The 23977-nt window shown below is 47.5% G+C and overlaps 1 protein-coding gene across 1 annotated transcript; it reads right to left on the reverse strand.

Moving 5' to 3' along the window:
- Positions 1–709: 709 nt before the first annotated feature.
- Slc5a9 (solute carrier family 5 member 9) lies at positions 710–23977 on the reverse strand. The gene is made up of 15 exons (XM_069987284.1): positions 23817–23977; positions 19651–19852; positions 17932–18003; positions 16058–16162; positions 15619–15783; positions 14437–14542; positions 13527–13607; positions 13029–13234; positions 12756–12891; positions 11634–11741; positions 10492–10642; positions 8408–8576; positions 6769–6984; positions 5246–5414; positions 710–1258 (listed from the first exon to the last, which is right to left on the reverse strand). Exons 2-15 carry the CDS (start codon positions 19810–19812, stop codon positions 1050–1052), a joined length of 2055 nt encoding a protein of 684 aa, XP_069843385.1. The 5' UTR covers positions 19813–19852; positions 23817–23977; the 3' UTR covers positions 710–1049.

Genomic DNA, 23977 nt, shown 5'->3' on the forward strand with positions numbered 1-23977 from the left:
AAGAGTCAGTGCGAAGTCCACAGGGCTTGGGAGAATTTATTAATTCAGCAGAATCGGATTGGTACTTGATAGTACTGGGTACGAGGTCACTTCGGTTATGGTTGTTGGTAGCTGTGCCTCCTTGGAGGACACCATGCAGGAGGGAGATGATATTACAGTATAGTGTGAGACCTTGACCCAGTTTAGGGCACCTTTGCTTCATGGAGTCAGCCACTTAAGCCATTAAAGTATATTCAGGTGCACATGGATTTGTGGCAGCAAAGACAGGGGCAAAAGCCTTCGTGAAGTGGCTGCTAGGCTACCAGTGCCTCCCTTGCAGGGCCTTCCACAGGCATAGAAGAGAGTGTCTTGGTTCCTCTTGCTTTCAACAAGTCTTTTCTCTCCAACTGGAATCTAAGGTTGAGGCCATGCAAATTTTGTGCATGTTGGGTTGGAGAATAGAAAGAAATGGAATTTAATTAGTGCCCAGGAGAATCCCCGGTCCAAATGCTCCCTGCTCCAAACACTATCTGCCATCACAAATTCCATCACTCACACCTTGGATCCAATGAGTCGCCAATGAAACTTATAGGCCCTCATTGACAATAGATTTCTGGAGTTGATATGCATACAGAGAGAGGTAGGAGAATGAGAAGGGAAAAGAAGACAAGGGAAATAAGAGAGCACAGATACACTTGGAGTTTCACAAAATCTTATTACTTGTTTTTTATTTTAATCTGAAGACACACATACAGAGTAGATTCTTGAGCAGACTCACCAAGACTGTGGAAATAATGTTTCAGAGGTAAGAATGTAAGACAATGTAATAGCCAAGGTTGAAAAACCCAATGTGAATGATGTTGTGTGGTGCGAGGCAAACTTAGTGCCCTCTCTGGACCTCCATTTCTCCACGTGTTAGGCATGCTGAGTTAGATGCTCCTCAGGGGATCTGACATTTTTGACCTCGATAGTTTCCAGGTTAGATAGCAAGGTAAGGAGGAGAGGCTGTCTTGGTGGTTGGTAGGGTTTGGGTTGTGTAATCAGCCTGAGCTGAGGCCAGGTCTATGAAGTTAAGCAAAATAGCCCCAAAGAAAGATGTCGACCGCCAGCAAGAGGATGGCATTGATGTTGCAGACACTTCTCCAGAGCGGCTCCTCCTCAATGCTGGTCAGCTTCTTCTCTAGTTCCTCCTTTTCTGCTGAGCTCTGGGCCTGTGGTGGGGTTCCAGAGAGCCCACAGAGCCAGCCCCAGAGCTGCCTTCCCCAGGACCTGCATGGGGCTGGGGGACAAAGGCAGAAGGGGAAGGGGAGGGTGAGTTGGGGAGAAAGATAAGAATGGAAAAGGAGTGAGAGGGGGAAGATGATGAAAGGGGTGGAGTACACATAAAGATGGAGGGGGGCACTTTGTGCAGGACCACAGGCTCGGTGCGCAGCAGGGGACTTCAGGCTGCATTCTGAGTGTGGCCATAGGATCCAAATTAACAACATGGCAGAAGCTTCTTGCTTCAGGCAGATGGTGTGTAAAGGTGAAAGACACGACCATTATCTCAATTCAGAGCACAAGTCAAGAATGAGGACACACAGAGGGATCTTTCTCTCCCTTGGGAAGGGGGAAGCATTTGACTGGATGATTGCCCCTGCTATGGAGCAGGGCCCTGTGCTGGAGGCCAGGAACTGGGCCCTGGAGCCAGCTAAAGCTTCAGATGAGTGTGAGGTCGTATGCAAACAAAGCTCCTCAGGGTGGGCAGAGGGTCTGATCTGAGGGTGAAAGGAGCACAATTCTCAAAAGCAAAGTTTCAAGTAGTAATATAGGAAGTAACTGTTTGCAGTGTTTAAAGTTAGCAGATAGCACAGTAAGTATAAAATTAATATTTTTTATTCTTTTTTTTTATTTGGATCCGGTTGTGGGGTCTGAACTCTGGGCCTGGGCACTGTCCCTCAGCTCTTCAGCTCAAGGCTAGCACTCTACCACTTGAGCCACAGTGCCACTTCCGGCTTTTTTCTTTTTGCTTATGTGGTGCTGAGGAATCAAACCCAGGGCCTCATACATGCAAAGCAAGCGCTCTACCACTGAACCACCTTCCCAGCCCCCCCAAATTAATATTTTTTTAAAAGCCATTCATGGAGACTGGAAGGACATCCCTGAGACAGAGTGCTTTGTTATCAAATGGCTTGGGAACATGGTGCCTTGGGGACATGGTACCTGGTGAGTTTAGCATACCAGAGCATCAGAGAGTCCAAGAGTTTTAGTGCCCATGTGACTTGGCTCCCCCATTCTGGAGGACAAAAAATGGCTCAGAAAAAGGAGGAACCAGCTGGGCACTGGTGGTTCATACTTGTAATCCTAGCTACTGAGTAGGCCAAGATTTGAGGATCATGATTCAAAGCTAGCCCTGGAAGAAATGTTTATGAGACTCTTAGGTACAATTAACCACCAAAAAGCCAGAAGTAGAGGCATAGCTCATGTGGTAGCACTCTAGCCTTGAAGGAAAAAGCCAAGTGAAGGTGAAGCTCCTGAGTTCAAGTGCTAAACCTGGCACAAAAAGAATAGGAAGGAAGGAAGGAAGGAAGGAAGCAAGGAAGGAAGGAAGGAAGGAAGCAAGGAAGGAAGGAAGGAAGGAAGGAAGCAAGGAAGGAAGAAAGGAAGGAAGGAAGCAAGGAAGGAAAGAGGAAAAAAAGGGAGAGGCCTGCTTAAAGTCACATACCTGCAGAGCCCACATAGCCTAAGTTGTTATGAAGTGGAATGCAGTAACTCATTATCGTCTAAACATTAGATCTGGAATGTATGTACTTCTTTCAGGTTTACTCTATTTTAACTTTAAAAAACTTTAAACATACAAATTTCTACTCTATGACCTACACCTGCCTGCCCCCTCTTTAAGGGGGCTACTTCTTCCCTGTTCCTGATGTTTCTTTCAGCAGGAAGGAGCCTTTGCAGAAGAGCTGGCATCTCTGTCCTTCTTGGAAGTGATTGGGATGGGCGGGGATATCTGTCATCCGACAGCTTGTTTAATCAGATGCCCTCTTTACCTCTTTGGTGAGCAGCCATCTATAAGCAGCAGTTTCCTTTCTGCTGCTCCTGGGGTGGCTTTATCCTGGGCATGAAGACCAGCAGGGAGTAGGTTTGTTTGTGTCACTGCATAAGTCTGTCCAGTTCTGGAGTGCAGCCATGGCAGTCCCTCCTGTTTCCCTCTGGGAGACACTTTTCAGCTTCCTTCTTTCCTTTATCCTCCCTGCCTTGATGACTGTCTCACCTACACAGAGCTTATGATCCCAGGCTGGTCTTTCCAGGCCATCAGCATTAGAGACCTGGACCCGATCCCTGCATTTTAAGCGGAAGAAGTAATTTTGAGATGCCAGCATCTGCTGCAAGAGCCATACAACTTGAATAGGTTGCCAAATAAGCTTGAACAACTGGTAAGAGCCAGGGAGGGGACTTTGGTCTTTGGGACAGTGCTTTCTGAAGTGAGGCCACATATGTGAAACCATGGAAGTTTGTGAGTGTTTACAACAGCTTTGTAGACAGCTTCTTATCCATAGGCCTTACTGAAGCTCTGAGCCTCACACCTTGATGAAATTCTGGAGGTTATAATGTCATTCATAGGCTAGTGGCTGTCTAGAAATGTGGTAGCCTGCTCAGGCCTCAAGAACAACATAGGATCCAGCAAGGCTGAACTGAGCAGTAGAAAATCTTGCAAACAATGCTGATTCTCTTGTCTATGTTCTTTTCTTTTGTGTTGGTCATGGGGATTGAACTCTGGGCCTGGGAACTGTCCTTCAGCTCTTCAGCTCAAGGTGAGTGCTCTACCACTTGAGCCACCAAACCACTGCCACTTCCTTGTCTATGTTTTTAATTCACTGAAGTTATAGAAAGCTGGTCATCCCAGGGCTGGTAGAGAACTTTTTTTTGAGGCCTAATAGAGCTTTGCCAACCTTGATGCCAAGCACTGGGTACAACTATCCAGGCACACAAATCGTCTCTGAGACAGGAAACAAACTCAAGACTTGAATTTCATTGACTTTTCCAATTCAGAAGGACAAGAGAAATTGACTTGGGTTTTTAAGTTGCAAATGGATACCACCGTTTAGACTCCCCCCCCCCCACCCCCAGAGAAAGAAACAATTGAGAAATCTCATAATGTCACTTTGTCATTTGAATATCTGCATGTTGGTGTTTAATCTCATGACAGGAAATTATGGCTTCATTACGTATACAGGGGCCCCATTAGGTCCTAAAGTTTAGTTTATGTTCTATGCTAACACATTTAAGAGCCTCCAAGATGCACACTGAACATGACCATCAGCAGCTCAAGGACACCCACAGAGGAACTGTCATGGCTTTGGAGCAGTGTGTGGAAACATGAGGGACAATCATGCTTCTGTGTGACTGTAGTTAGATTTGTTAAGCCTCTTCGAATAAATGAAGTGGCAGTGGGGACTCAGGGCCCATGTTTCTTTGCTATTTCTGATGTTTCCATGTGGTGGGAACTCAGTAAATGTGATGTTCTTTGATTTTTCTGCAATAGGTTCATTTAATCCAGCCAAGTGATGAAATTTTTCCCATGGATAGGTTTGACAAGGGGAAGAGGCAAAGAGTTCCTGTTGGGCTCAGCCCCACTGTCGTTTAGAGGTGGTGCTGTTGGTGGGGTCTGATGGTCTGATTAGAATTCTGTCTAATGCACTCTGTCTAATGCTAGGCTCAGTGTGAGAAAGTGTACTTCCTACTTATGCTTTATTAGTTACATGTGTGCATGTATTTGTGTGTGTGTGTGTGTGTGTGTGTGCATGCATGCACGTGCATGCAGCACGCCACATGTGCACCTATAATAGGGCTTGAACTCAGGGTCTTGCACTCTCATTGGCTTAAGTCTGTTACTCTACTATTTGAGCCACACCTCCATTTCTGGGTTTTGGCTGGCTTATTGGAGATAAGAGTCTCACAGACTACTTTTCCATCCAGGCTAGCTTTGAACTACAAGCCTTGGATCTCAGCCCCCAGTATAGTTAGGATTACGGGCATGAGTGCCAGTGCCCAGCTTACACTTTACCACTTCTGAAGGCAGTACTTTGGTTCTCATCTGCTTTACTCAACTGTCTTATCAAACAATTCAACGGTCATGTAGAAGTGGAGGGAGGGTGGCTTTCGTTGGGTTTCTGGAGACACCTCTATCCAACATCACCCCAACATGAAACCTTGGGAGGCCTACACTGGGTCTGTCCTCATTGCTCCTCTGTGAACCCTTCTCTCAGGCATGCTCTCAGCTTACCTCCATGCTGCTCTTGGTCCTGACTAGAGCTCTTTTCCTCTCCTCCTGCTTCAGAGCTCACCCTAGATGGTCTTTCTGCCAACCCTGGGGTGTTCTCCTTGCTCACACAGTCCTCTTTCTCCAGCTCAGATGTGGGGTATTTCCGTGTCCACCAGGTCAGGCGAGCAAGCTGGAGGGAGAAGAAATGCTGGCTGGTGTCAGTGTCTCTGGAGAATGTTTGGACATAGAAATAGAGGCTCATTCACAGGAGGCCATCAGAGCTGCAGCAACTGGGGCTTAGGAGTCAGGCATCAGATTGTGTCCTTGTCTGTCTGCCATTTTCTTCTAATATGAACTTTTCCTGAGTACCTATCTCCACCAGATCTGTGCTGGATGCTGGAATAGAGACCTGGGAACTCACAGAATGAGGCTGGATAGAGATGTAGCTGCCTTCTCATGAAAGCCTTTGAAGTTTAGGCAGGGGAACTGATATGAAAACAATAACAAAAACAAAGCTTCTTAAAGGCCATGGAGAATCACTACAGACTGAAGTGAATTTTTCCAGACTTCTCAGGGTAGATTAAACAGGTCTAGTCTGGAGGCTGTTGGAAAAGTAAAGCAAGAAATAGTGCTTGAGCTAATGGGTAGAAAGGAAGTCTTTTTTCTTTTTCTTAGCGAATAAATTCAGATTCAAGGTGTCATGCATATTAGGCAAGTGCTCCACCACTGAGCTACATCCTCAGTCCAGGAAAGAATCCTTATGGATGCTGATGAGTGACTGAAAGAGCCAGGTGTGGGAGAGGAAGAAGGCTCTGGTTCCTTCCTTGGTGGTGGTGGTGGCCTTCCCAGGACTGGAGGTGCTTGCTGGTGAGAGAGTTAGTGGACAGGGGTGCGGTGGAGTAGGGAGAGAGAGGCAGAAAAAGAGAAAAATGCACATGCATCTGTAAGTCAGTGTTCAAGGAGTTGGAATTCAATAAGCTTGAGGGAGGTATGTTTGATCTTCATGTAGTAAATTCTCTTTCTTTTCTCATTTATCATTTAAAAAATGCCCCTACTCTTCCAAGGTCCAACTCAGAATGATCTTGTTGGTGCATCTACATTTGGGTCCCACATAGAAACTGCCCACCCTGCTGTGCCTGGTCCCTCCCCCCTTGGACCTGGTCCTCTGCATTTCCTCTTCGTATAAAAAGTGTTTATTGACACATGTCTTTGTGGTGGACAGTTACTAGCATGAACCATTCATCTTCTGTAACCCCAGCACAGACATGCAATAGGAACTCGCTGAGTAATTTTTGAGTGAGTTCCTTTTTTCTTTCTTTCTTACTTTTAGTGGTATTGGTGTTTGAACTCAGAATCTGACGCTTGCTAGACAGGAACTATACTACCTAAACCATATGCCTCACCCATGTAAGAGTTTCCTTTCACTTGGGAATCATGGCCCAATTAGCTTCCCCTCCCAAGGCCAGTCATGTAGCATCAGCAGAAAGGATAGCCCAGCAAGGTAAAACCCAGAGGTGGATTCCAGGCATGAGCACACCACTTGCCTTTTCTTCAGGGATGGGCGTTGTAAAGAGGCTGATGGTGACAATGACAATGGCAGTGAGCCCACAGAGGAAGAGGGCGAAGTACAGGTAGTGAAAGTCCTTCAGAATGGCTGGCCTCTTGTCTACCTCTCCACAGGCTGGCGCTGGGTATGAGAACTCCAGGATCATGCGCAGAACTCCAGCTGCCAGACCAAACATGAGGCCCCAGAAAGCTCCCTATAGAGAGAGGGTAGACAGAAGCAGGAGTGATACGCAAGATGGGAAAATCCTAGGAAGCTAAAGGATGCTCTGTCCCTAAGTTTCCCTCCCACGGGCTATGACACTGTTCAGCAAGTCTATCTTTGGGTGCTCCTCATTAATATAGTCTGTGTCTGACTTAAAAGACAGGTAGAGTTGTGCACTGAAAGGGTGTGGGTTTCAGAACTTCACTAGGATTGAAATTCTGTCTCTATGTTGAATGACTACCCAATGCTTCAATCTGGCTAGGTTGGAGTGGTTTTTTTTACATGCAATGAAATGGGAAATGGATAAATACAAGCAGTAGGTATTTAACATCTAGATAAAAGAGATACACTTTTGAAATAAGCAAGACATGCTAGGATCCTCTTTCCAGCTTTCTATAGTAGGTCAGAAATCAGAATATAGGCTTTCTCTTCTAAAAAAGAAAAGAAAAGAAAGAAGAAATGAGATCTTCCATTTGTTATAGTTCCATTTATCCCTAACCTTTACCTATTCCTGGCATAAATAGATCAGATAATTATATTTTAAACGTGAGATATTGAGCCTGGCTTTAAAACTCTAAAATAAGTAGTAACATTCAGAATTCATCTGGGTCCTTTTATGTGTCATAATTATCAGCAAGATCAGACCTCTGCAAACAGTAGACACCTCTCTTGGGTGGTGCCTCAAAGAACCACACCACCATGATGCCCTTTGGGGTGACCTTGAGCTGTCACATGTATGTGTGAAGGCATGTCTACGATACCCCTTACAGTTCATCCAGCTGATTTAGGCCTGGCTCTTCCTCCTACTCTGGGGAGTAACCCTGGTTTCAGTTCTGATATCTCTGGCTTCCTCCAAGATTTCTGCTAGGTTTTAATGCAGTTACATTAAACCTTGTAAGTTTACACATCATCACCTCCATTGCCATGGTATGACTTTGCTTATACAGAACAATATAATGTTGGAGGTGGGACAGAGATCCTCAAAGTGTCTAGAATTTCCACACACCATTCCTTCTGTCCAGCACACTTTCTCCTTCCCATTAATCCTTCAAATCTCAGACCAGATGTCATTTCCTCCAGGAAGTCTTTCCTACTCTCCTTCCTGGATTCCCAAAGCTATGTGCTCTGTACTCTCCCAACAGATGATGGCTTATTTAATCATCTCTCCTCTCTGCTTGCTCATTGATGATGACCTGCATGAACCTTCTTAGCCACCACATCCCGCAGTTGCCATAAGGGGATTGATAAACGTTTGTTAAGAAAAGGATGAATTTAGATCAGATGACAGTAGTTAAAGACTGGAAGCTTAGGGAAGCTCTAGGCTTGCCCAACGTCCCTCAAACCAGATGACCCACAGATCATCAACTCCAGTGCCCCTGCTGTACAGCAAGAGAGGAGGAGAAGCAGGCACTCACAGGCTCTGTGACCCTCTTGCAGAAGATGGCCAGCAGGAAGAGGGCGGTGATGGGAGGGGCCAGGTAGCTGGTGACAGCCTGGATGTAGTCGAAGAGCTGCCCACTGTTGGAGCTCTGGATGATGGGGATCCAGAGGATGCTGATGACAACCAGGACCACGATAAACACCCTATGGGGACAGCGCGAAGCACTGTAAGGCTCAATGTGCTAGGCTTGGTGCAGGGTAGAATGAAGGTCATGCAGAAAAACCAGGAAGGAAGAAAAGAGGGGTGCATAGCCACTGGAATAGAAATCTCAGACACTAAGAGGTAGAAATTTCAGGCTGCTAAAAGACCCTAGAAATCAGAATTCCAGAATTAAAATTTTAAAATGCTTATGTTTATGTAATGGATGACTGCAAGGTTGTACTTCCTAACTATTCTTCAAGGGTTAACCAGTACCTTCCATCCATTCACCAGCCAGCCACTGAGTGATCTCTGGACACTGTCTAGGTTCTCTTTCCACTTCTGCCTCCCAGCCCTACTCAAGACAACTCCTTTCTAGGGAATGGTTCTAGCCTTACATTGGCACTGAGTTTAAGCAGTGTCTCCACCTCTTCTCCAGAGTCCCCTTCAACTGGTCCTCACTCAAAACTAAGTCTGCAAGACACTCTTGACGTATGATTTTATAAATGCGCAGAATGAACAAATTCACGAAAAACTTGTCTTGGATGTGCTGGGTGCTATAACACAGCTATCCAGCAGAGGACGCCACAATCCCACCAATTGATTTAAATAATTGCAGCAACGTCAAGCAGACGGTGTGCAGAAATAAGGGGGTCCTTCTTTTGGAAGTTCTTGTCCTCTCCTCTCTCTTTTTTCCCCTCCCACTTTTCTTCTCTCAGGATTACCCAAGTGACAGTCATCTTCCTAATCTCCCCATCCTTGTTCTACTCATATCCAGTGATGAGCCCTTCCTCTACCAGAGCACAGGCTACAGAACTTCATGAATGCAGAAGGCACTCAGGTGGAAGGAACACTGAGTACACATCAGGGCGATAAATGAGATGAGGGAGAATATGGCCTTCAGGCAAGAGACTAAAGTAAGGGGTGGGCTTAAATTATGAAGTAGAGATTGCAGAAAGGACCCCTTAACCCTTAAATACTATATAATCTAAAAACCCTGGCCTATAGAGAATAAGAAAAGGTATCTATCACATTGTGCTTTTAAAAGCATAAGATAACATTCAAATTCTACTTCTTTGTGTTCAAGGCTCTGCATCACTGGGAGAAGACTTTCTTTAAAACAGATCCCCTGCTATTGTTTCTAATGTATTTATAAGGTACCATGTGATTTTTTTTGTTGCTTTGTATGTCCCTCCCCCATGGTATAACCCCTGTTTTCACTGTATTTGATATTGGTATAATTTGGGGAGGGGAAGGGAAAAAACAAAATGTTTAAATAGGGATACAGGTGGACCCATTGCAACAATGAGATGTATAAGATGCTATGGTGAAAAACAAACTTTACAGTTTAGGTGGGGTTCGGGGGTGTAGTTGAGGAGTTAAGGGGACAGGATCATATGGGGAAAAACAAAGGAGGAGGCAACAATGCTGGGTAAAAAATGTACTCATTACCTTGCTCATGTAACTGTAACCCCTCTGTATAGTATTTTCACAATAAAAAACTTATTTTAAAAAAAAACAGATCCCCATCATGTTTTCACCTTTCTCTTAGGTGCTGGCAAAATCCTGGTCAAAGGGCACATGGCCCATCCTGTGTTCCCACCACAAGGGTGTGGCACATGGGTGGACTAAATAAGTAAAATTCCCCAGCTGATCCCAAAGTCCATTGTAATAAGCTATAAGCTGACACTCTTCTACACATTTTTACCTCATACTGTGTCATCTCCCATTCCCCTATTCATCCATTCTGAGTGGAAGTGGTCTGGAGGTGTGGGTCATAAAGAAAGTCATTTGTAGAATGACCTGATGCTCTGACTGCCAAGCTGGAGCCCACACCTGGCTGCCTGTGGGAACCCAAGACAGAGGTAAGGGCCCTACAGGGAAGGTTCACTCTGGAGGATGGAAGGATGGCCAACACACCTGCCCACCACCATCAGCTCCTGCTCTGTCGCTGTCTTGCGGAAGCGATGCCAAATGTCGATGGCAAACAGGGTGCTGCTGCTGTTGAAGATGGAGGTGAGGGAGCTCATGAGAGCAGCCATGATCACGGCGATCATCAGGCCCCGTAGACCTAGGGAGACACAAGGCCTGAGTGAACAGCAATTAGGATCCTTCTCGGATCACAGAAGCAGCATACAGAGCCAGAAGTTGGGGATGAGGATAGAATGAAGAAGGCATTGGGGAAATTCCTGTTCAGTTCAGATAAGGAAGCTGAAAACTCAGAAAGCTAGACCCGGCTCTGCCTTTGCCTTACCTTGTGGACTTAAGTAACTCCTCTATACTCCCTGGGCCTCAAATTTCCTCACCTACTCCACATAGTGTGTGCACCTAGGTGATCTTTCTGATCCCTCAAATGCATTCAGTCATCGGCTCCTTCCAGTGCAACCTCACAAATATGTCTAAATGCCTTCTTTCCAATTCTAAAGCTATAGGCTTGGTCACATCACTAATGCCATTTACCATTGTATCTCCTTGCCCTCACCCCAAGGCTTTTCCTCACTAACCTCCGTGTTCTTCCAAAGTGCAAAGCCAGTCACCAATGCTCTGGTTTGAACATGCCCACTGCTCTCCATTGCTTGTTTTCCAGCATGGAGATATTCTACTTTGCTGCTGAGCATGCCCTTGGATTCTCTCAGCTCACACTGTGTGGTATCCTTTCCCTGAGGATTTGCACACACATCTCTCTGCAAAAGTGTTTTCCATGACCCTTTGCTCTGCCCAAGATGTTCCTTGGGACTCAACTCCACTTCTTCTCTTCCTGACAATCCTCAGACTATGCCTATTTGGAGCTTGCTTAGTCCCCATCAGGTTGCTACATGAGTGACTTTCTACTGTTCTCTACATGAATCTAAAAGGATGCATAAACCTGGGATGAGGGACCTGCCTCTTATCCCTGCATCACCAACACAGCATTTGTATAATGCTTGAGGGAGCGTGACTCTGTGTGTGTGGGGGATACAGAAGTTGTCTTTCTCTTCCCCCTTCTCATCTCTTTGTATTGCAATCCCTCTTGGGTCAGGGATGAGAGGAGGCAGACAGGTGAAGTGAAAGGCGGAACTCACCCACAGGCATGAGAGCCATGACCAGCTTGGGGTAAGCAATGTTGGAACATCCCACTCGGGTCCCACAGACTGTTTGGCAGACATCAGGGTCCACACAGCCCACTTCATCTACAAGAAAAGGGAAGGCAGTTGGAGCTGCATGATCCTGTGCCTGCTAAGACTAGGCTGACATTTGCTTTCTGACACTTAGGAAAGTGTTCACTGGAGAGTCTTGACACAGTTTAGAAGGTCAAGGGGCGAGAGCTCTTGCAAATTTCTTGCTCATGTACCACACTGCAAAGCTTGATGGATTCTCTGGGGTTTTAGGACTTGGATCTTGGTAAAGATAAATATCCTCAGACAGGGTAAAAAAGTCTTAATTTTTTCCATATAAAGAAGTGATAAAGGATTTTCAAAAGGGTATTCAAATACAACTTGTTTTCTACTTCAATAGTTTTTAAATGTTTGGCCAGCAATGTCTTATTTATATAATTTCCTCCATCCCTCCCTCCCCTCTTTTCCCTCCCTCCCTCCTTCCCTTCTTTTCCTTCCTTCCTTCCTCCCTCCCTTCTTTTCCTTCCTTCCTTCCTTCCTTCCTTCCTTCCTTCCTTCCTTCCTTCCTTCCTTCCTTCCTTCTTTCCTTCCTTCCTTCCTATAGAACTGGGGTTTTGCACTCAGGGCCTTATGGTTGGCAGGTAGGCACTCTACCACTTGAGCCACACCTTGAGCTTTTCTTTATGCTTTAATTTTTCAGGTAGGCCTTGGGACTATTTTCCTGGGCTGATCTAGACTTCCTGAGTAGCTGGGATTGTAGACATGGCCCTTCATATCTAGACTGTTTTCTGGGAGAGGGTCTTACTATCTTTTTGCCTGGGCATGACCTTCCTATTTTCACCTACCAAGTAACTTGGATAACAACACCAGATCAAATAGTATTTTGAGATCTTTCATCATCATTTTGTCTGGTGTGACCTGGAACTGCAATCCTTCCATCTCCACAGACATGTCCAGCTGTTCTTATGTGATCTTAAGGTACAGGCTTGCTGGTCCCTGTTCTGATCCATCTTGCCTCCTAAACACCTTCTCTGGAAACCCTTCACAAGGCCTGCATCCCTGTGCCCAAAGAGTAAGACGATACTTTACCTGGGTACAGGGCCCTGCTGATCATGCCAGGCATGACTATGAAGAACATGGGGAGGATCTTCAGGTAGCCCCCCAGCACTGAGCCTCCCTTTGCATGCGACAGATTCTTGGCAGAGAGAGACCTCTGCACAATGACCTGAAATGGTAGTGGTGGAGGTGGCTGCTCAGTTGAGATAGGATCACGATAAACTTAAATTAAGTCCAGATTTCGGCGTATCCAGACAACCACTCCACTTTCTGGTGTGCCAGGACAAGCCTACCTAGGAGCATTACCTGGTCTGTACACCAACACCAAGTGGCCAGCACTGTCAGGCCAAAAATGAGACCAGGCCAAGGGATATCCCCATTCACAGGGTCCCGGAGCATGTGGAAGGCATCAGGCCTGGGGAGGTGACACGTGGTGTTGGGGACTGTGGCATTAGGGATGGCCTGGTTGTATTGCTGCTGTAAGCCATGGTACCAGCCCACTTCCTGAAAGCCTGTGGGAAAGACACCGTGAGAGAAAAACCCCTGAGCTTGTGCTACCTGCCCCAAGTCCCATGAGGGCTCTGCGGGGAACTGATATGAAGAACAGGAATGAGGAAGGGCGAGGGAGTTTAAGCTTAAGACTCAGGATTAGGAGTAGAGAAATCTCTACTTCTAGGAATCCTGGCCAGAGAAGGGACATGACTCTGTGCTCTAGAAAGTTCCAGGCATGCCATGAAGGTGGTGAAGACAGATCAGAGAGTAATTTAGGGGCGAGGCTGAGATAAACTTAGATCTCTTTCTTACCCAGAAACATGAGGACCAGGGCTCCACCCACCATAATCACTGTCTGCAGAGTGTCTGTGTAGATCACTGCCGTGAGACCTCCTGAAGACTCAAGGAGAAGACACACCGGTCAGCATCAATGAAGGGTCCTTTCTAGCAGCCTACCTTGTGTTTGGCCATTCTGGGGAGACCAGAGAAGACACAGAGCCTTCTTAGTAGTGGTCTGTGTCACTGGCCTTATCATACTCTAGCCCACTCTGGGCAAGTAGATGCTGACACCATCTGGTTTGCTCAGATGTAGTGTTCTGTTCCTAGAGCATCTGCCCCAGAGCCATGGTGTCAAAGCTTGTTGCTAGTGATAGCTCAAGTCCACTCTTTGAGCTATGCTGTGAGCTCCACCAGGAATGTTCTCTTCGGTTCCCTTCCCAGACCTATCTAATCACTCCCATCTTTCAAATCCAACATAGCCATAAGCAAGTCTGTCCTGGGCTATTTTCCCTGGTTCTCAGCTTAGTGTGAGCTCCTTTGAGTAGGAAAGCCTGGGTCTGTAGCCCTGGCCAGTGTGGTGCATGGTGGTTCTAATCCCAAGAACAGTTCCCTGATCCCTCCCCTGCCATTCTCCCTGGTGTGGCTGGTCTTTGGTCACACCTCCTAGCATCTCTCTACCCTTGCCTATGCCTGCCTCTGTTCCCCCATTTCTCCTTTCCAACCTCCTCTTCTCTCTCACTCTGTCTTTTGATTTGTTCCTTTGTGTTTTTCTATTTTTGCACCTCTCTCTTTCAGTCCCTCCTTCTTTCTCAGGATCTGTGTCTCTATGTCCCTTTTTCTGCTTCTGTCCCTCAGTCTTTCCCTCTATGTCTATTCCAGTCAATAGTTCTTTTTCTATTTCGCTCTGACTCTCCATCCTAAAGCAACCTTCTGTCTGCCTTACCTGCGATGGTATAGATGGCTGTCACGAGCAGCAGGATTACTGTGGAGAGATAGAGGTTCCATCCCAAGGCCATTTGGATGAAGAGGGCTCCAGAGAAGATGTCAGTCTGCAAAGAGCCAGGACCCATACATCCAGGCCACCCCAGGTCCTCAGCATGGCTCCTCTAGGTGCCTCACTTACCTGCTTGACAAACCAGGTGCCCTCAGCCTTCATCACACAAAGACTCGGAGCCTGAAGTACCCTACTGAGGAGTACTTGACCCTACAGATGCTAAAGGGCCACTAATACTTCAACGCATATTTAAAGAATATTCTGAAGCTAAGAAAACCAGTAGCCATAAGCTATCCACGAAGGCTTGATGAGAAATAAAGTTGAAGGCTGAGGAGGTGAAGGTAACGCTAGGGTGGAGAAGCAGAAAGTTGGGAGTTCAGAGTAGGAACTCAGCAAGTTGCTTCCTGTCACACACAGGCTCAGCCAGCCACTCCCTGAGCCCACAGCTGACCCAGTATGGAGGAAGCCTTAGAGGACTTCAGAGTGAAGCCCTTCCCCAATCTGAAATCACATTATCAGTAACACTACCATTCTAAACAATTGAGGAACAGCTGCTGAAAAAGAATCAATAAAAATATAAGGGAATGAAGAAACTCGGAACCAAGAGTACTTAGAACATAGGGACGTTGTTCACTTAAATGCCTAGCACTAAATTTTTGACTTCCCCATTGCATGCATTGAAAGCAGGTAGATCTTAGTCTCCTTTCTTCTATCTTTCTTTTATTTCTCTCCCTCCATTCATCTTTCTTCCTCCTCCCTACTTCCTCCTTCCCTTCCTTCCTTCCTTCCTCCCTTCCTTCCTTCCTTCCTCCCTCCCTCCCTTCCTCCTTCCCTCCCTCCCTGCCTTCCTTCCTTCCTTCCTTCCTTCCTTCTTTCTTCCCTTCCCTTCCTCCCTCCCTCCCTCCCTTCCCTTCCTCCCTCCCTCTCCTTCCCTCCCTCTCCTTCCCTCCCTCCCTTCCTCCCTCTCTTCCTTCCTTCCTTCCTTCCTTCCTTCCTTCCTTCCTTCCTTCCTTCCTTCCTTCCTTCCTTCCTTCCTTCCTTCCCCACTTTCTTCTATCCAATCTGTGATTGTCAGCTTCCTCTCAGTATTAAGCCTTTGATACGCTAGCCACCTTGGAGTGTGGTACTCACCGATATCTTGGTGAAGATGTAGAGGATGAGAGACAGAACAGACATGTACACCTGTATCCTCTGGCCTCCAAATCGCTTCTTTAGGTACTGTGGCATTGTGACCACACCAGCTGCAATGTACACTGGAACAAAGATCCAGCCTAGGGCCAAGAGCAGACAGGATGCCTGGGAGAACAGGGAGAAGAAGGCATCCAGATTGTTGTAGATGGCAATGGAGGAGTAACCTCTTACTGTGGAATAGCCCTGAGCAGCGAGGTAGAGAACCTGGAACCTGATCCCTGGCCTACTCGCTGACTTCAGGTGAGTCTGGCTCCTCTAGGCCTTGTTTTCCTCATTTCTTAAATGGGTTCTCTATAAAAGTTTCTCTCAACATTGAGGCCAGGGAAGGGGCTGGGTTCAGGTCCTCCTTATCCAGGGGCAGCTAGGTCTGTTTTCTTACATTCCACTCGAAGCCTCCTACAGCCAGGCCTCCGGCAGCCCCTGTCCCCGCCAGACCAATGAACAAGCCGCTGCCCACATTACTGGACATCAGAGATGCTCCAATCTGCAAGGCACAGTGGGGGTCATAGGTCAGGGGCCAGAGTTAATGTGAATCAATCTGGAAATCAGGACGACAAGCAGTGAGGAGGAAGCAGGGGGCTGACATTTATTGGGCATTGTATGAGACTTTCCATATGCTAGATATACTTAATATCCATCCGAATCTGAGGAAGGGGTGGTAATCTTCCCAAATTACACCAGTCCTTGTGCAGATCCTAATGGCAACCTTAGGGGCCCCTGGCCCCATTACATATGCATTCATAGCCACATGCATGCAAGTACTTACATGCACCTGTTTATATATGCACTCACACCCACGCACACTCATGCACGCACACCACCTTGAACATATACATGCACCTACATGCCCTCACTCCCTCCTTCACTCCAACACCCTCAGGAAGAGCTGGATGAAGCACTCACCACAGCTGAGAGCTTGGGGCTCGCTTCCCCCTGGAGCAATGAGACATGCCCACCTCACCCACCAGCCCATGGCTTCTTGTTCCCAACTCTTCCCAGGACTTCTGGGTCTCAGCTAGGTACCATGAACAAAGTCAGAGGAAAATCCTGGGAGAAGGACCCCTCTGGTCTCTCTTGAGCAGGAGTGGCTTCCTTGACCTGTTTCCCAAACATATACTCCCTTCAGGGCACAGTCCCAGGACTGGATGACACCTAGACACACAACCCCAGCACTGCTCCACTGAGCTTCCTGCACCAGTGCTGCTTCTGAATGTGGCCTTAGATTGGCCCATGTTTTTGATGCATGTGGCCCAGTTCACAGTCTGGCCTACCTAAAGGTAGGCAATGCATCCATGCTTCTCCACAGGTGTCTGTACTGGGTTTGGGGGGTGTTTACCTAGGCCCCCTTCTTCTGCACCCTTTTCCTGCTTACCAGCCTGTAGTTTCCTCAAACCTCCCATGGGACCCAGAGTTCTGTCCTCTCTGAGTGGAATGGGCCGTCAGCCTGACTCGTGGGCATTCTCTTGAACTGGACAGAGGAGTCTGCTTCCTCTTGGGCTTCTCTCCTCATCTTGACTTATTTCCAGAGCCATGATTGTGATACACTGGCTGAGCAGAGCCATGATGTGTGAGCAGGAGTGTGTAGTTGCAGTGTGAGTATGTGAGCATGTGAGTGTGGGAGAATGTGATCTGGGTGGGACTGGATTGTGAGGGAACTTGCACCTGTGAATGGATGTGAGAGAGAGCACAGGTATGTGAGACTTGTGAGAGTGTGTGCTATGTGACCGTGTGGGTGTGTAATTGTGAGACTGTGCAAGTATGAGTGTGTGAGTGTATGAGCGTGAGCATGTGAGTGTGAGGGGCTGCAGGTGAGCATATGAGTGTGTGGTCATAGAATCTGCATGCATGCATGTGAACGTGGTTGCATGTGAGGGTGTGAGGGTGGCGTGTATATATCAAGATCAGAGGCTTCTTCCAAGCTCTCCCAAGTTCCCCAGCTCAACTTGGGCCAATGTTGTTCTATCTCCCAGCTTACTTGGAGCTTCTCTAGAACAAGGACATTCCAGACCCATATCTGTAGGTCCAGTGCCTGGCATTGGACCCCCTACCACTACCTTGGAGGTGCCCAGGGGAGGCCTGAGTGTGAGCAAGGCCACTGGGGTTCCTGGGTGACTGCGGCTAGAGAGGAGTCCAGCATTGGGAGTCCCAGTGGGAGATGTCCTTAGCCAAGGCAAGAGAGAATAAGAAGAGGAGTGGTTAGGGAGCGGGATCTGAGCGTCCCCACCCCGGAAGAGGAAAGGAAGGTCAACTCACTGGCCACCAGCTCATCGACCTCCCTGCCAGGAAATAGCCACCAACAGTCCCTCGGCTTGCACGGATGGACGACTGGAAAGGAAATGGTGAGAGGTCAGGACTTCTTGTGGTTCTCTCTAGCTTTTGCTAGAGATCCCTTGCCTATTGGTACAGACACTGTGGGGACTCAGAAGACGAACACTGGCATGGAACAGGGCTGGCAGCTTCACCCCTTTTAAGTTGTGAGCTTTTGGAAAGTCACTTTGTCTCTGTGAGCCTTGATACCCATCTCCCAGGGCTGGTGTGATCAAGGATGATGAAAAAATAAAAGGAGATAAACCATGTCAAAAGTCTTCACAAATGGCAAAGTGCCATTTAAGTGTTTCTGATGGTAATTACTGTCCCCTTTAAGTTCACCCCCTGCCCCCCATGTTTGCTCTTAGGAACTGGTTTGGAATCTCAATCTAAGGGTACAATGACAGGCTCTCCCTGGGCTTGTCCCTCTCCTCCTCCTAGCCAGGTTTCTGTGATGGAAGCATTGGTTGTTCTGACTGCACAGCTCTAGGCTTCCTTTGGCTGGATGGGGGTAAGAGCCCAGCACTGAGCCCCACCCAAGGCCTCCAGCTCAGAGGAAGGAACCCAAGAGCTTTCTTTGCATGGGGTGAGGGCTGGTGCTGAGTAGTGAGAATGAATTGGAAGCAGTTACAGTACTCTGATAAGTGGAAGGCAAAGGTCTCCGATTAGGTCTGGGTTAGGAGAGATCCTTGAAGGAGAAGAAGTGCAAGAAAGGAAAGTCATTAGTCACTAGGAGTGACTAGCATGTGTGGAGCTTTTGCTTGAACTCCCCCGTGTCACTTACAATCCTCTTGGAGGACATACAAACAGCACAAATTATTTCACGGATGAGAAAGTTTTTGCCCCGGAGCTCCTCACGCTGGCTGCCTCCCAGAAGCTGCTGAGTACCTGTCTGCTCAGGAGATGTCACCTCTCCTTGCAGGGAAGGGAACGGGAGCCCACAGAGGGCTCCTGACCTAGGCACAACTCAGGAAGGAATCAGCTAGGGCTGGGCTCCAGGCTGCCTCCCAGCAGTTTGAAAGTGCTTGCCTCTGCTGATGGTCTACTGATGGCAGAAGCGGTTTATTGCCCATCAGCTGCATGCCAGGCACCGTGCCAAGTGTTGATATGTCCTGTCGCAGAGTGAGCACAACTTTCTGCAGTGTCAACCTTACTTTCTCTGCCCACAGGAGAAAACTAAGAGACTTCAGCATCCTCAGGCCCATGTGGTTCTGACTGCTGGGGTGGAGATCTGGGCTCAGGCGCTCCTGACCTCAAAGTCTGTCACCAGCTGACAACACTACAGCTCATGGAGCAATAAGGAGCAGAGGGCCCCTGGGGCTTGCCTGGTGGCCTTCACCGAGAACACATGAGCCATAGCAACTTGGCCAAGACACTAAAAGGACTATGGGATATCTTCCAAGTTAGGATCTTGAGATAGAGATATGGGCTTGAAAGTGAGGCTCAGGGGTTTGGAATGGTCGAGGCCCCAAGTGGTAGGTGTAGATACAGGTGGTGAGGAGTCAAGGCTCACTGTATGGTTTCCAGCAAACATCTCTGGGCCTCATTCTGCCCTTCTTCCCTGTGCTTCTGCAATTTGCTTCCTTCGGCCCTCTTCCATGTCCTATTTCAAGGTAAAAGTTGGCTTCTGCCTCCCTAGAAGGCCCAGGCTCAGGTCTCACTTACCCAAATCCCCACAACAATGACGAAGACAAAGTAGATGACCACCACCACGATATCGTAGGCATGTAGACTCGCATCAGAGCCCGATGCTGAGCGCAGCATTGTCCCAGGTCTGACTCCTTTCGCTGGGGCTTCAGGATCCATGGCTGCCATCTCCTTTCTCATCTGTGTCAGTTCTTGGCAGGCTGGACTTTGAGGTGGTTTCCTTTAATGATTAAACAGCCCCACACACCATTAGCCTTTGAGAAAGCTGGCATGTAAGATCTCTGCCACTTTTTCCCTAAATACAATAGTACCCTATCCTCCAAGACTCCCTCTCTTTCCCTGCTGGCAGTACACATGCATGCACACACACATGTAAATACCTACCTCCATGCATGAAGACACACCTTTCCTATCTTCAGAAGAGCAGGAAGAGGAAAGGAGCAGAATTCTAGCAACTCAGAGTGGGAAGGACTTTAGGAATTAAGGGGCTCAGGTTCCTCCTGTGTGCAGGGGAAACGGAGGCCCAGAAAAATACAGGTGGATCTGGGACTGGAAACCAAGTTTCTTAGTCAATGTGATTTTCCTTCACCCAGTGGATTGGCCAAAGGGAAGAAGAAAAAAGAGTTTGCCTACACTATTGCAAAGTGGCTGCAGCTTCACACAATCCTACTTCTAACCCAGTGAGATGTCATGGTTCTCTTCCCTGAGTGCCCCACCCCTCACCCCCGTGCTCCTTCTTCATGAATACAGTAGAATGAGGCCTTGGAGAGAGCAAAGGTGATTCCAAGGAACAGAGCAGGGCCATCTGAGACAGGGCTCAGCAGAATCTAGTACCCACTGAGTTAGAGAAAGACAGTGAGGTAGATTTGTAGAGGAAATGTCCTTCATATACATTTAAAGGTGAATGACAGTTTATCAGATAAATGAAAGGGATAAGAAGATCAAAGTTAGGGTTACCCTCATCAGGAAGATGTGAAGGACCAGGGCCTTATGGTCCTTCTGACAGAACTGGGGGATAAGGGTGTGGCAGCAGGCTGGCAGATCTGTGTTAATCCAGGAGGAGCCAGAGACAGGTCTGAGCTCAGGCCACTGAGAAAGCCACAGCATTACTCTTCCAAGGAAGGGAATTGGAATGTAACAAGGAGACGAGAACTGAGTCCTTCACCCCTTCTTGCCCTCCTTACCAAGAAGGCCATATGGACTCCTAGGGTCCTTCCACCTGTACTCCCCACTCTGGGTCCCCAACCACCTTCTCACAGATGACTGGGGTTCAGAGCCCAAACCATGTACAGTTTACCTAATCCTAAAACATCAAGTTTGAACAAACAGCAGCCACTTCCCAAACTCATCTAAGACACATCTGTCAGCTTTCCAATTGAGTTGGCTACCTAGAGCCCCATAGTATCAGGAAAGAAACGAAGTGGCGTTAAAATAGACAAGAGAGATTTTCAGAAGCCCCAATCTCTGACACCTCAGTGAGTCCTGCCTTTCCTTGCTCCCTCCCCTTGCAGGATTTATTCAGTTTTACTTTACCTAATACTTGGTTATTTGTGTCTCAGCTCACTATAAGTAAGAAACAATAAGTGAACCACAGGAAATGGTATGGGCAAAGCTGCACGGGTTCTGGAAAAATGCACTGATGGGTTGATAGTAAAGGAATGTCATCCGAACCAGAAGAAGCTGAAAAGATGATCCCTTGATGGCCAGCTTGGGACAAATAGACCTAGAACATAGGGGAGATCTGTTCTCAACCAAGGACATACTGAATATCAGCCAATAATCCATAACCACGATGACCCAGAATTGCCGGGGAAAGGTGACTTGGCCATGATCAACTTTCCATGTAGAGGCTCAGGATTACCATTACAAAATTTAGGAAGTAAATTGTGATGATATGGAGAAACTAGAACCCTTGTGCATAGGGATTATAAAATGGTGCAACCACTATGGAAGAAAAGAACAGTAAGGTAGGGCCTTCAAAAAAATACAATTATTGTGACCCAAAAGTCCCACTTGGGGTCTATAGAACTAAAGCCAAGGTCTTGAGATATTTTCACACTCACATTTATAGCAGCACTACTGATGATAGCCAAAAGAAGAGGTACTCAAGTATCTATTAGTGGAGAGCCAAGAGAGGGAATGCATGCACAGAACTGATTATTATTCAGCTTTAAGAGCTTCTTAGATACACTAGCAATGGATAAGCCTCAAAGCCTTCATGCTAAATACAGTCGCAAAAAGATAATTGTCAATTTATTCAACTCAAATGAAGTACCTAGAGGAGTCAAGGCCACAGAGAGGACAAAGACAAATGGTGGCTTACAGGACCTGGCTAAAGGGGCATTAGGAATCTGTGCCTAGTGGAGGTAGAATTTTCAGTTTGGGAAGATGAAAGAGGTATGGGGATGCACTGGTTGCACAGCATAATGAATACAGCTCATTCCATTGGCATCTACCTCATATCCTCCTACAATTAAAAAGTACAGAGAAATATAGAAAACTACATGGAAATGCCAGAACAAGGTGCAGATTTGCAAAGGGAATACTAAAAACTGGATTTTCAGATCCAAAGACCCTGTAAGAGGAAGATGAAAAGATTCTGTACATGTTTCTTTAGGCACGTTTCTTTTGTTGTGTTTTCCCCCCAAAAAGGAGATGGGCATGGGGGCTGCATGTGTCTGTCCCCATGTTTCAGCTTGATGGATCTCACAGGGAAAGATGGGGAGCTTGGCTGTTCCCACACAGTGGGACTCACTGCGGACCATGGTCTGACTCAAACCTGAGCCCTGGGAAGGGGGGGAGCCTGCGGCTGACTCAGGGTCCAATTATGGTGAGACTGGGGGGTGGGGGTTGCTGCTTTGTGGTTGGCTTGCATTCTGGAGTTGGGCAAAGTCTGTGCGTGTGTGTGTGTGTGTGTGTGTCTGTGTGTGTTTATACACTACATGTAGGTCGTGTCTAGAAAGAAGATTGTGGGGATCATTGCAGGTCCAGTCCCACAGGCCACTTCCAGTGGGATTGGACCTCAGCTGATAGAATCTGTTAGCAAACACCAAGTTCCAGAAGCAGGGGAAGTATTGAAGTGGCCAATGTATCAAGGACCCAGTGCTGAGCCCAAGGTGCACAGGAGCAATCCCCAGGCTGAGAAACCCATGGGAGCAGCCATGAGAAGCATCAGCCTTTCCTGTCCCCCCAGGAGGAGGAAGCCCCGTTCAGGCTGCTGCCTGTCCGCTCCTCTGCCCCCTTGTAGCACCCCTCAGCCCAAGAATAATCCTGTGTACCTCCCACAGGCCTCCACCAGGCCTACCAGTCAAGTCCTTCCTGAAAAACCACTCTCAGCCCAGCTTCTGCCAGGAACTTCCACATCCAGAACAATAAGGAGCAAAGAGATTAATGTTTGTGAATATGTGCCAGAAGTATTGGCTAGATCACATCACAGATGGGGTTTCAATACACCATCAGTTATTATTATGTGTGAGGCTTGTCTGAATTTTGAGTTTGGGCTAAGCTCTTTCTAAAGCCACTCTATACCATCATCCCTTCCCCTCGGACCACGGGAGATCAGAGCAGGGCTCAAAAATGGTTGGACTGAGAACAGGAGGCCCCCTGAGTGTGAGCTACACTCACCCCCCATTCCCTGCCCTGTCACTACCCTACTAACCTGCCGATCTCAGTACCTGGAAATGCTAAATTGGCACATGTCTGTGTTCAACTGTATTCAAAGCCAAAGACAGTGATTCTCCTCAGGCACTCACTAAGTACCATCAATGCTAGGCTGCCAGGCTGCCCAGGCTACAGAACTGCACAGCTTCAGGGTCACCACTTCCCAGAGTACAAGACAGGCCACACACCAACTTTGTAGAAGGCTCCCCTACTGGGGAAAGAGAGAGAAGCAAGGCCAGGTCCTGCAGGGGGAAAACGGACTATCTAAGGAGGCAGGGCAAAAAACCTGATGTCTTCCTCTGTGTCCTCTTCCCAACCAATCAGACTGCCAAGCATCTGGGGGCTCTCACATCCAGATCATAGTTTGCACAGGCTACATGCTTAATTCCCATAGAAAGGAAGGTTGTGTGGGCAAATGGTGGCAGAAAAGAAAGGATAGAGAAAAGACAGGAAGGACAATGTAGGGGAGTTACATGCTCCAGTCACTAAGAACAAATCCTTGTCAGAACAGGTCTAACTCCTACCTGTGTGTTCCACCCAGACAAAACCTTTCAAGTTCTTCTCAGGCAGCAGCTCTGAGGCATGGTGAAGCTCTGGCCTGGCCTGACAGCCACTCTGATCCCCAGGTAAGGCTGTAGATGAGCCTTGGCTCCACCCCTACAGTAAGGGGCAGGGGAGGCCTGAT

The sequence above is a fragment of the Dipodomys merriami genome, unplaced genomic scaffold (assembly GCF_024711535.1).
Source record: "Dipodomys merriami isolate MVZ:Mamm:240054 unplaced genomic scaffold, mDipMer1.0.p SCAF_34, whole genome shotgun sequence".
In the NCBI taxonomy this organism is placed as follows: Eukaryota; Metazoa; Chordata; class Mammalia; order Rodentia; family Heteromyidae; genus Dipodomys; species Dipodomys merriami.

Coding starts and splice junctions, on each gene's coding strand:
- Slc5a9 (XM_069987284.1), bottom strand. CDS start 19,812: ATGAGAAAGGAGATGGCAGCCATGGATCCTGAAGCCCCAGCGAAAGGA. Junction 8,577..10,491: donor GAGCTGATGGTGGTGGGCAG/GTGTGTTGGCCA, acceptor CTGTCCCCATAG/GGTGTTTATCGTGGTCCTGG. Junction 1,259..5,245: donor GGACCAAGAGCAGCATGGAG/GTAAGCTGAGAG, acceptor TTTGTCCCCCAG/CCCCATGCAGGTCCTGGGGA.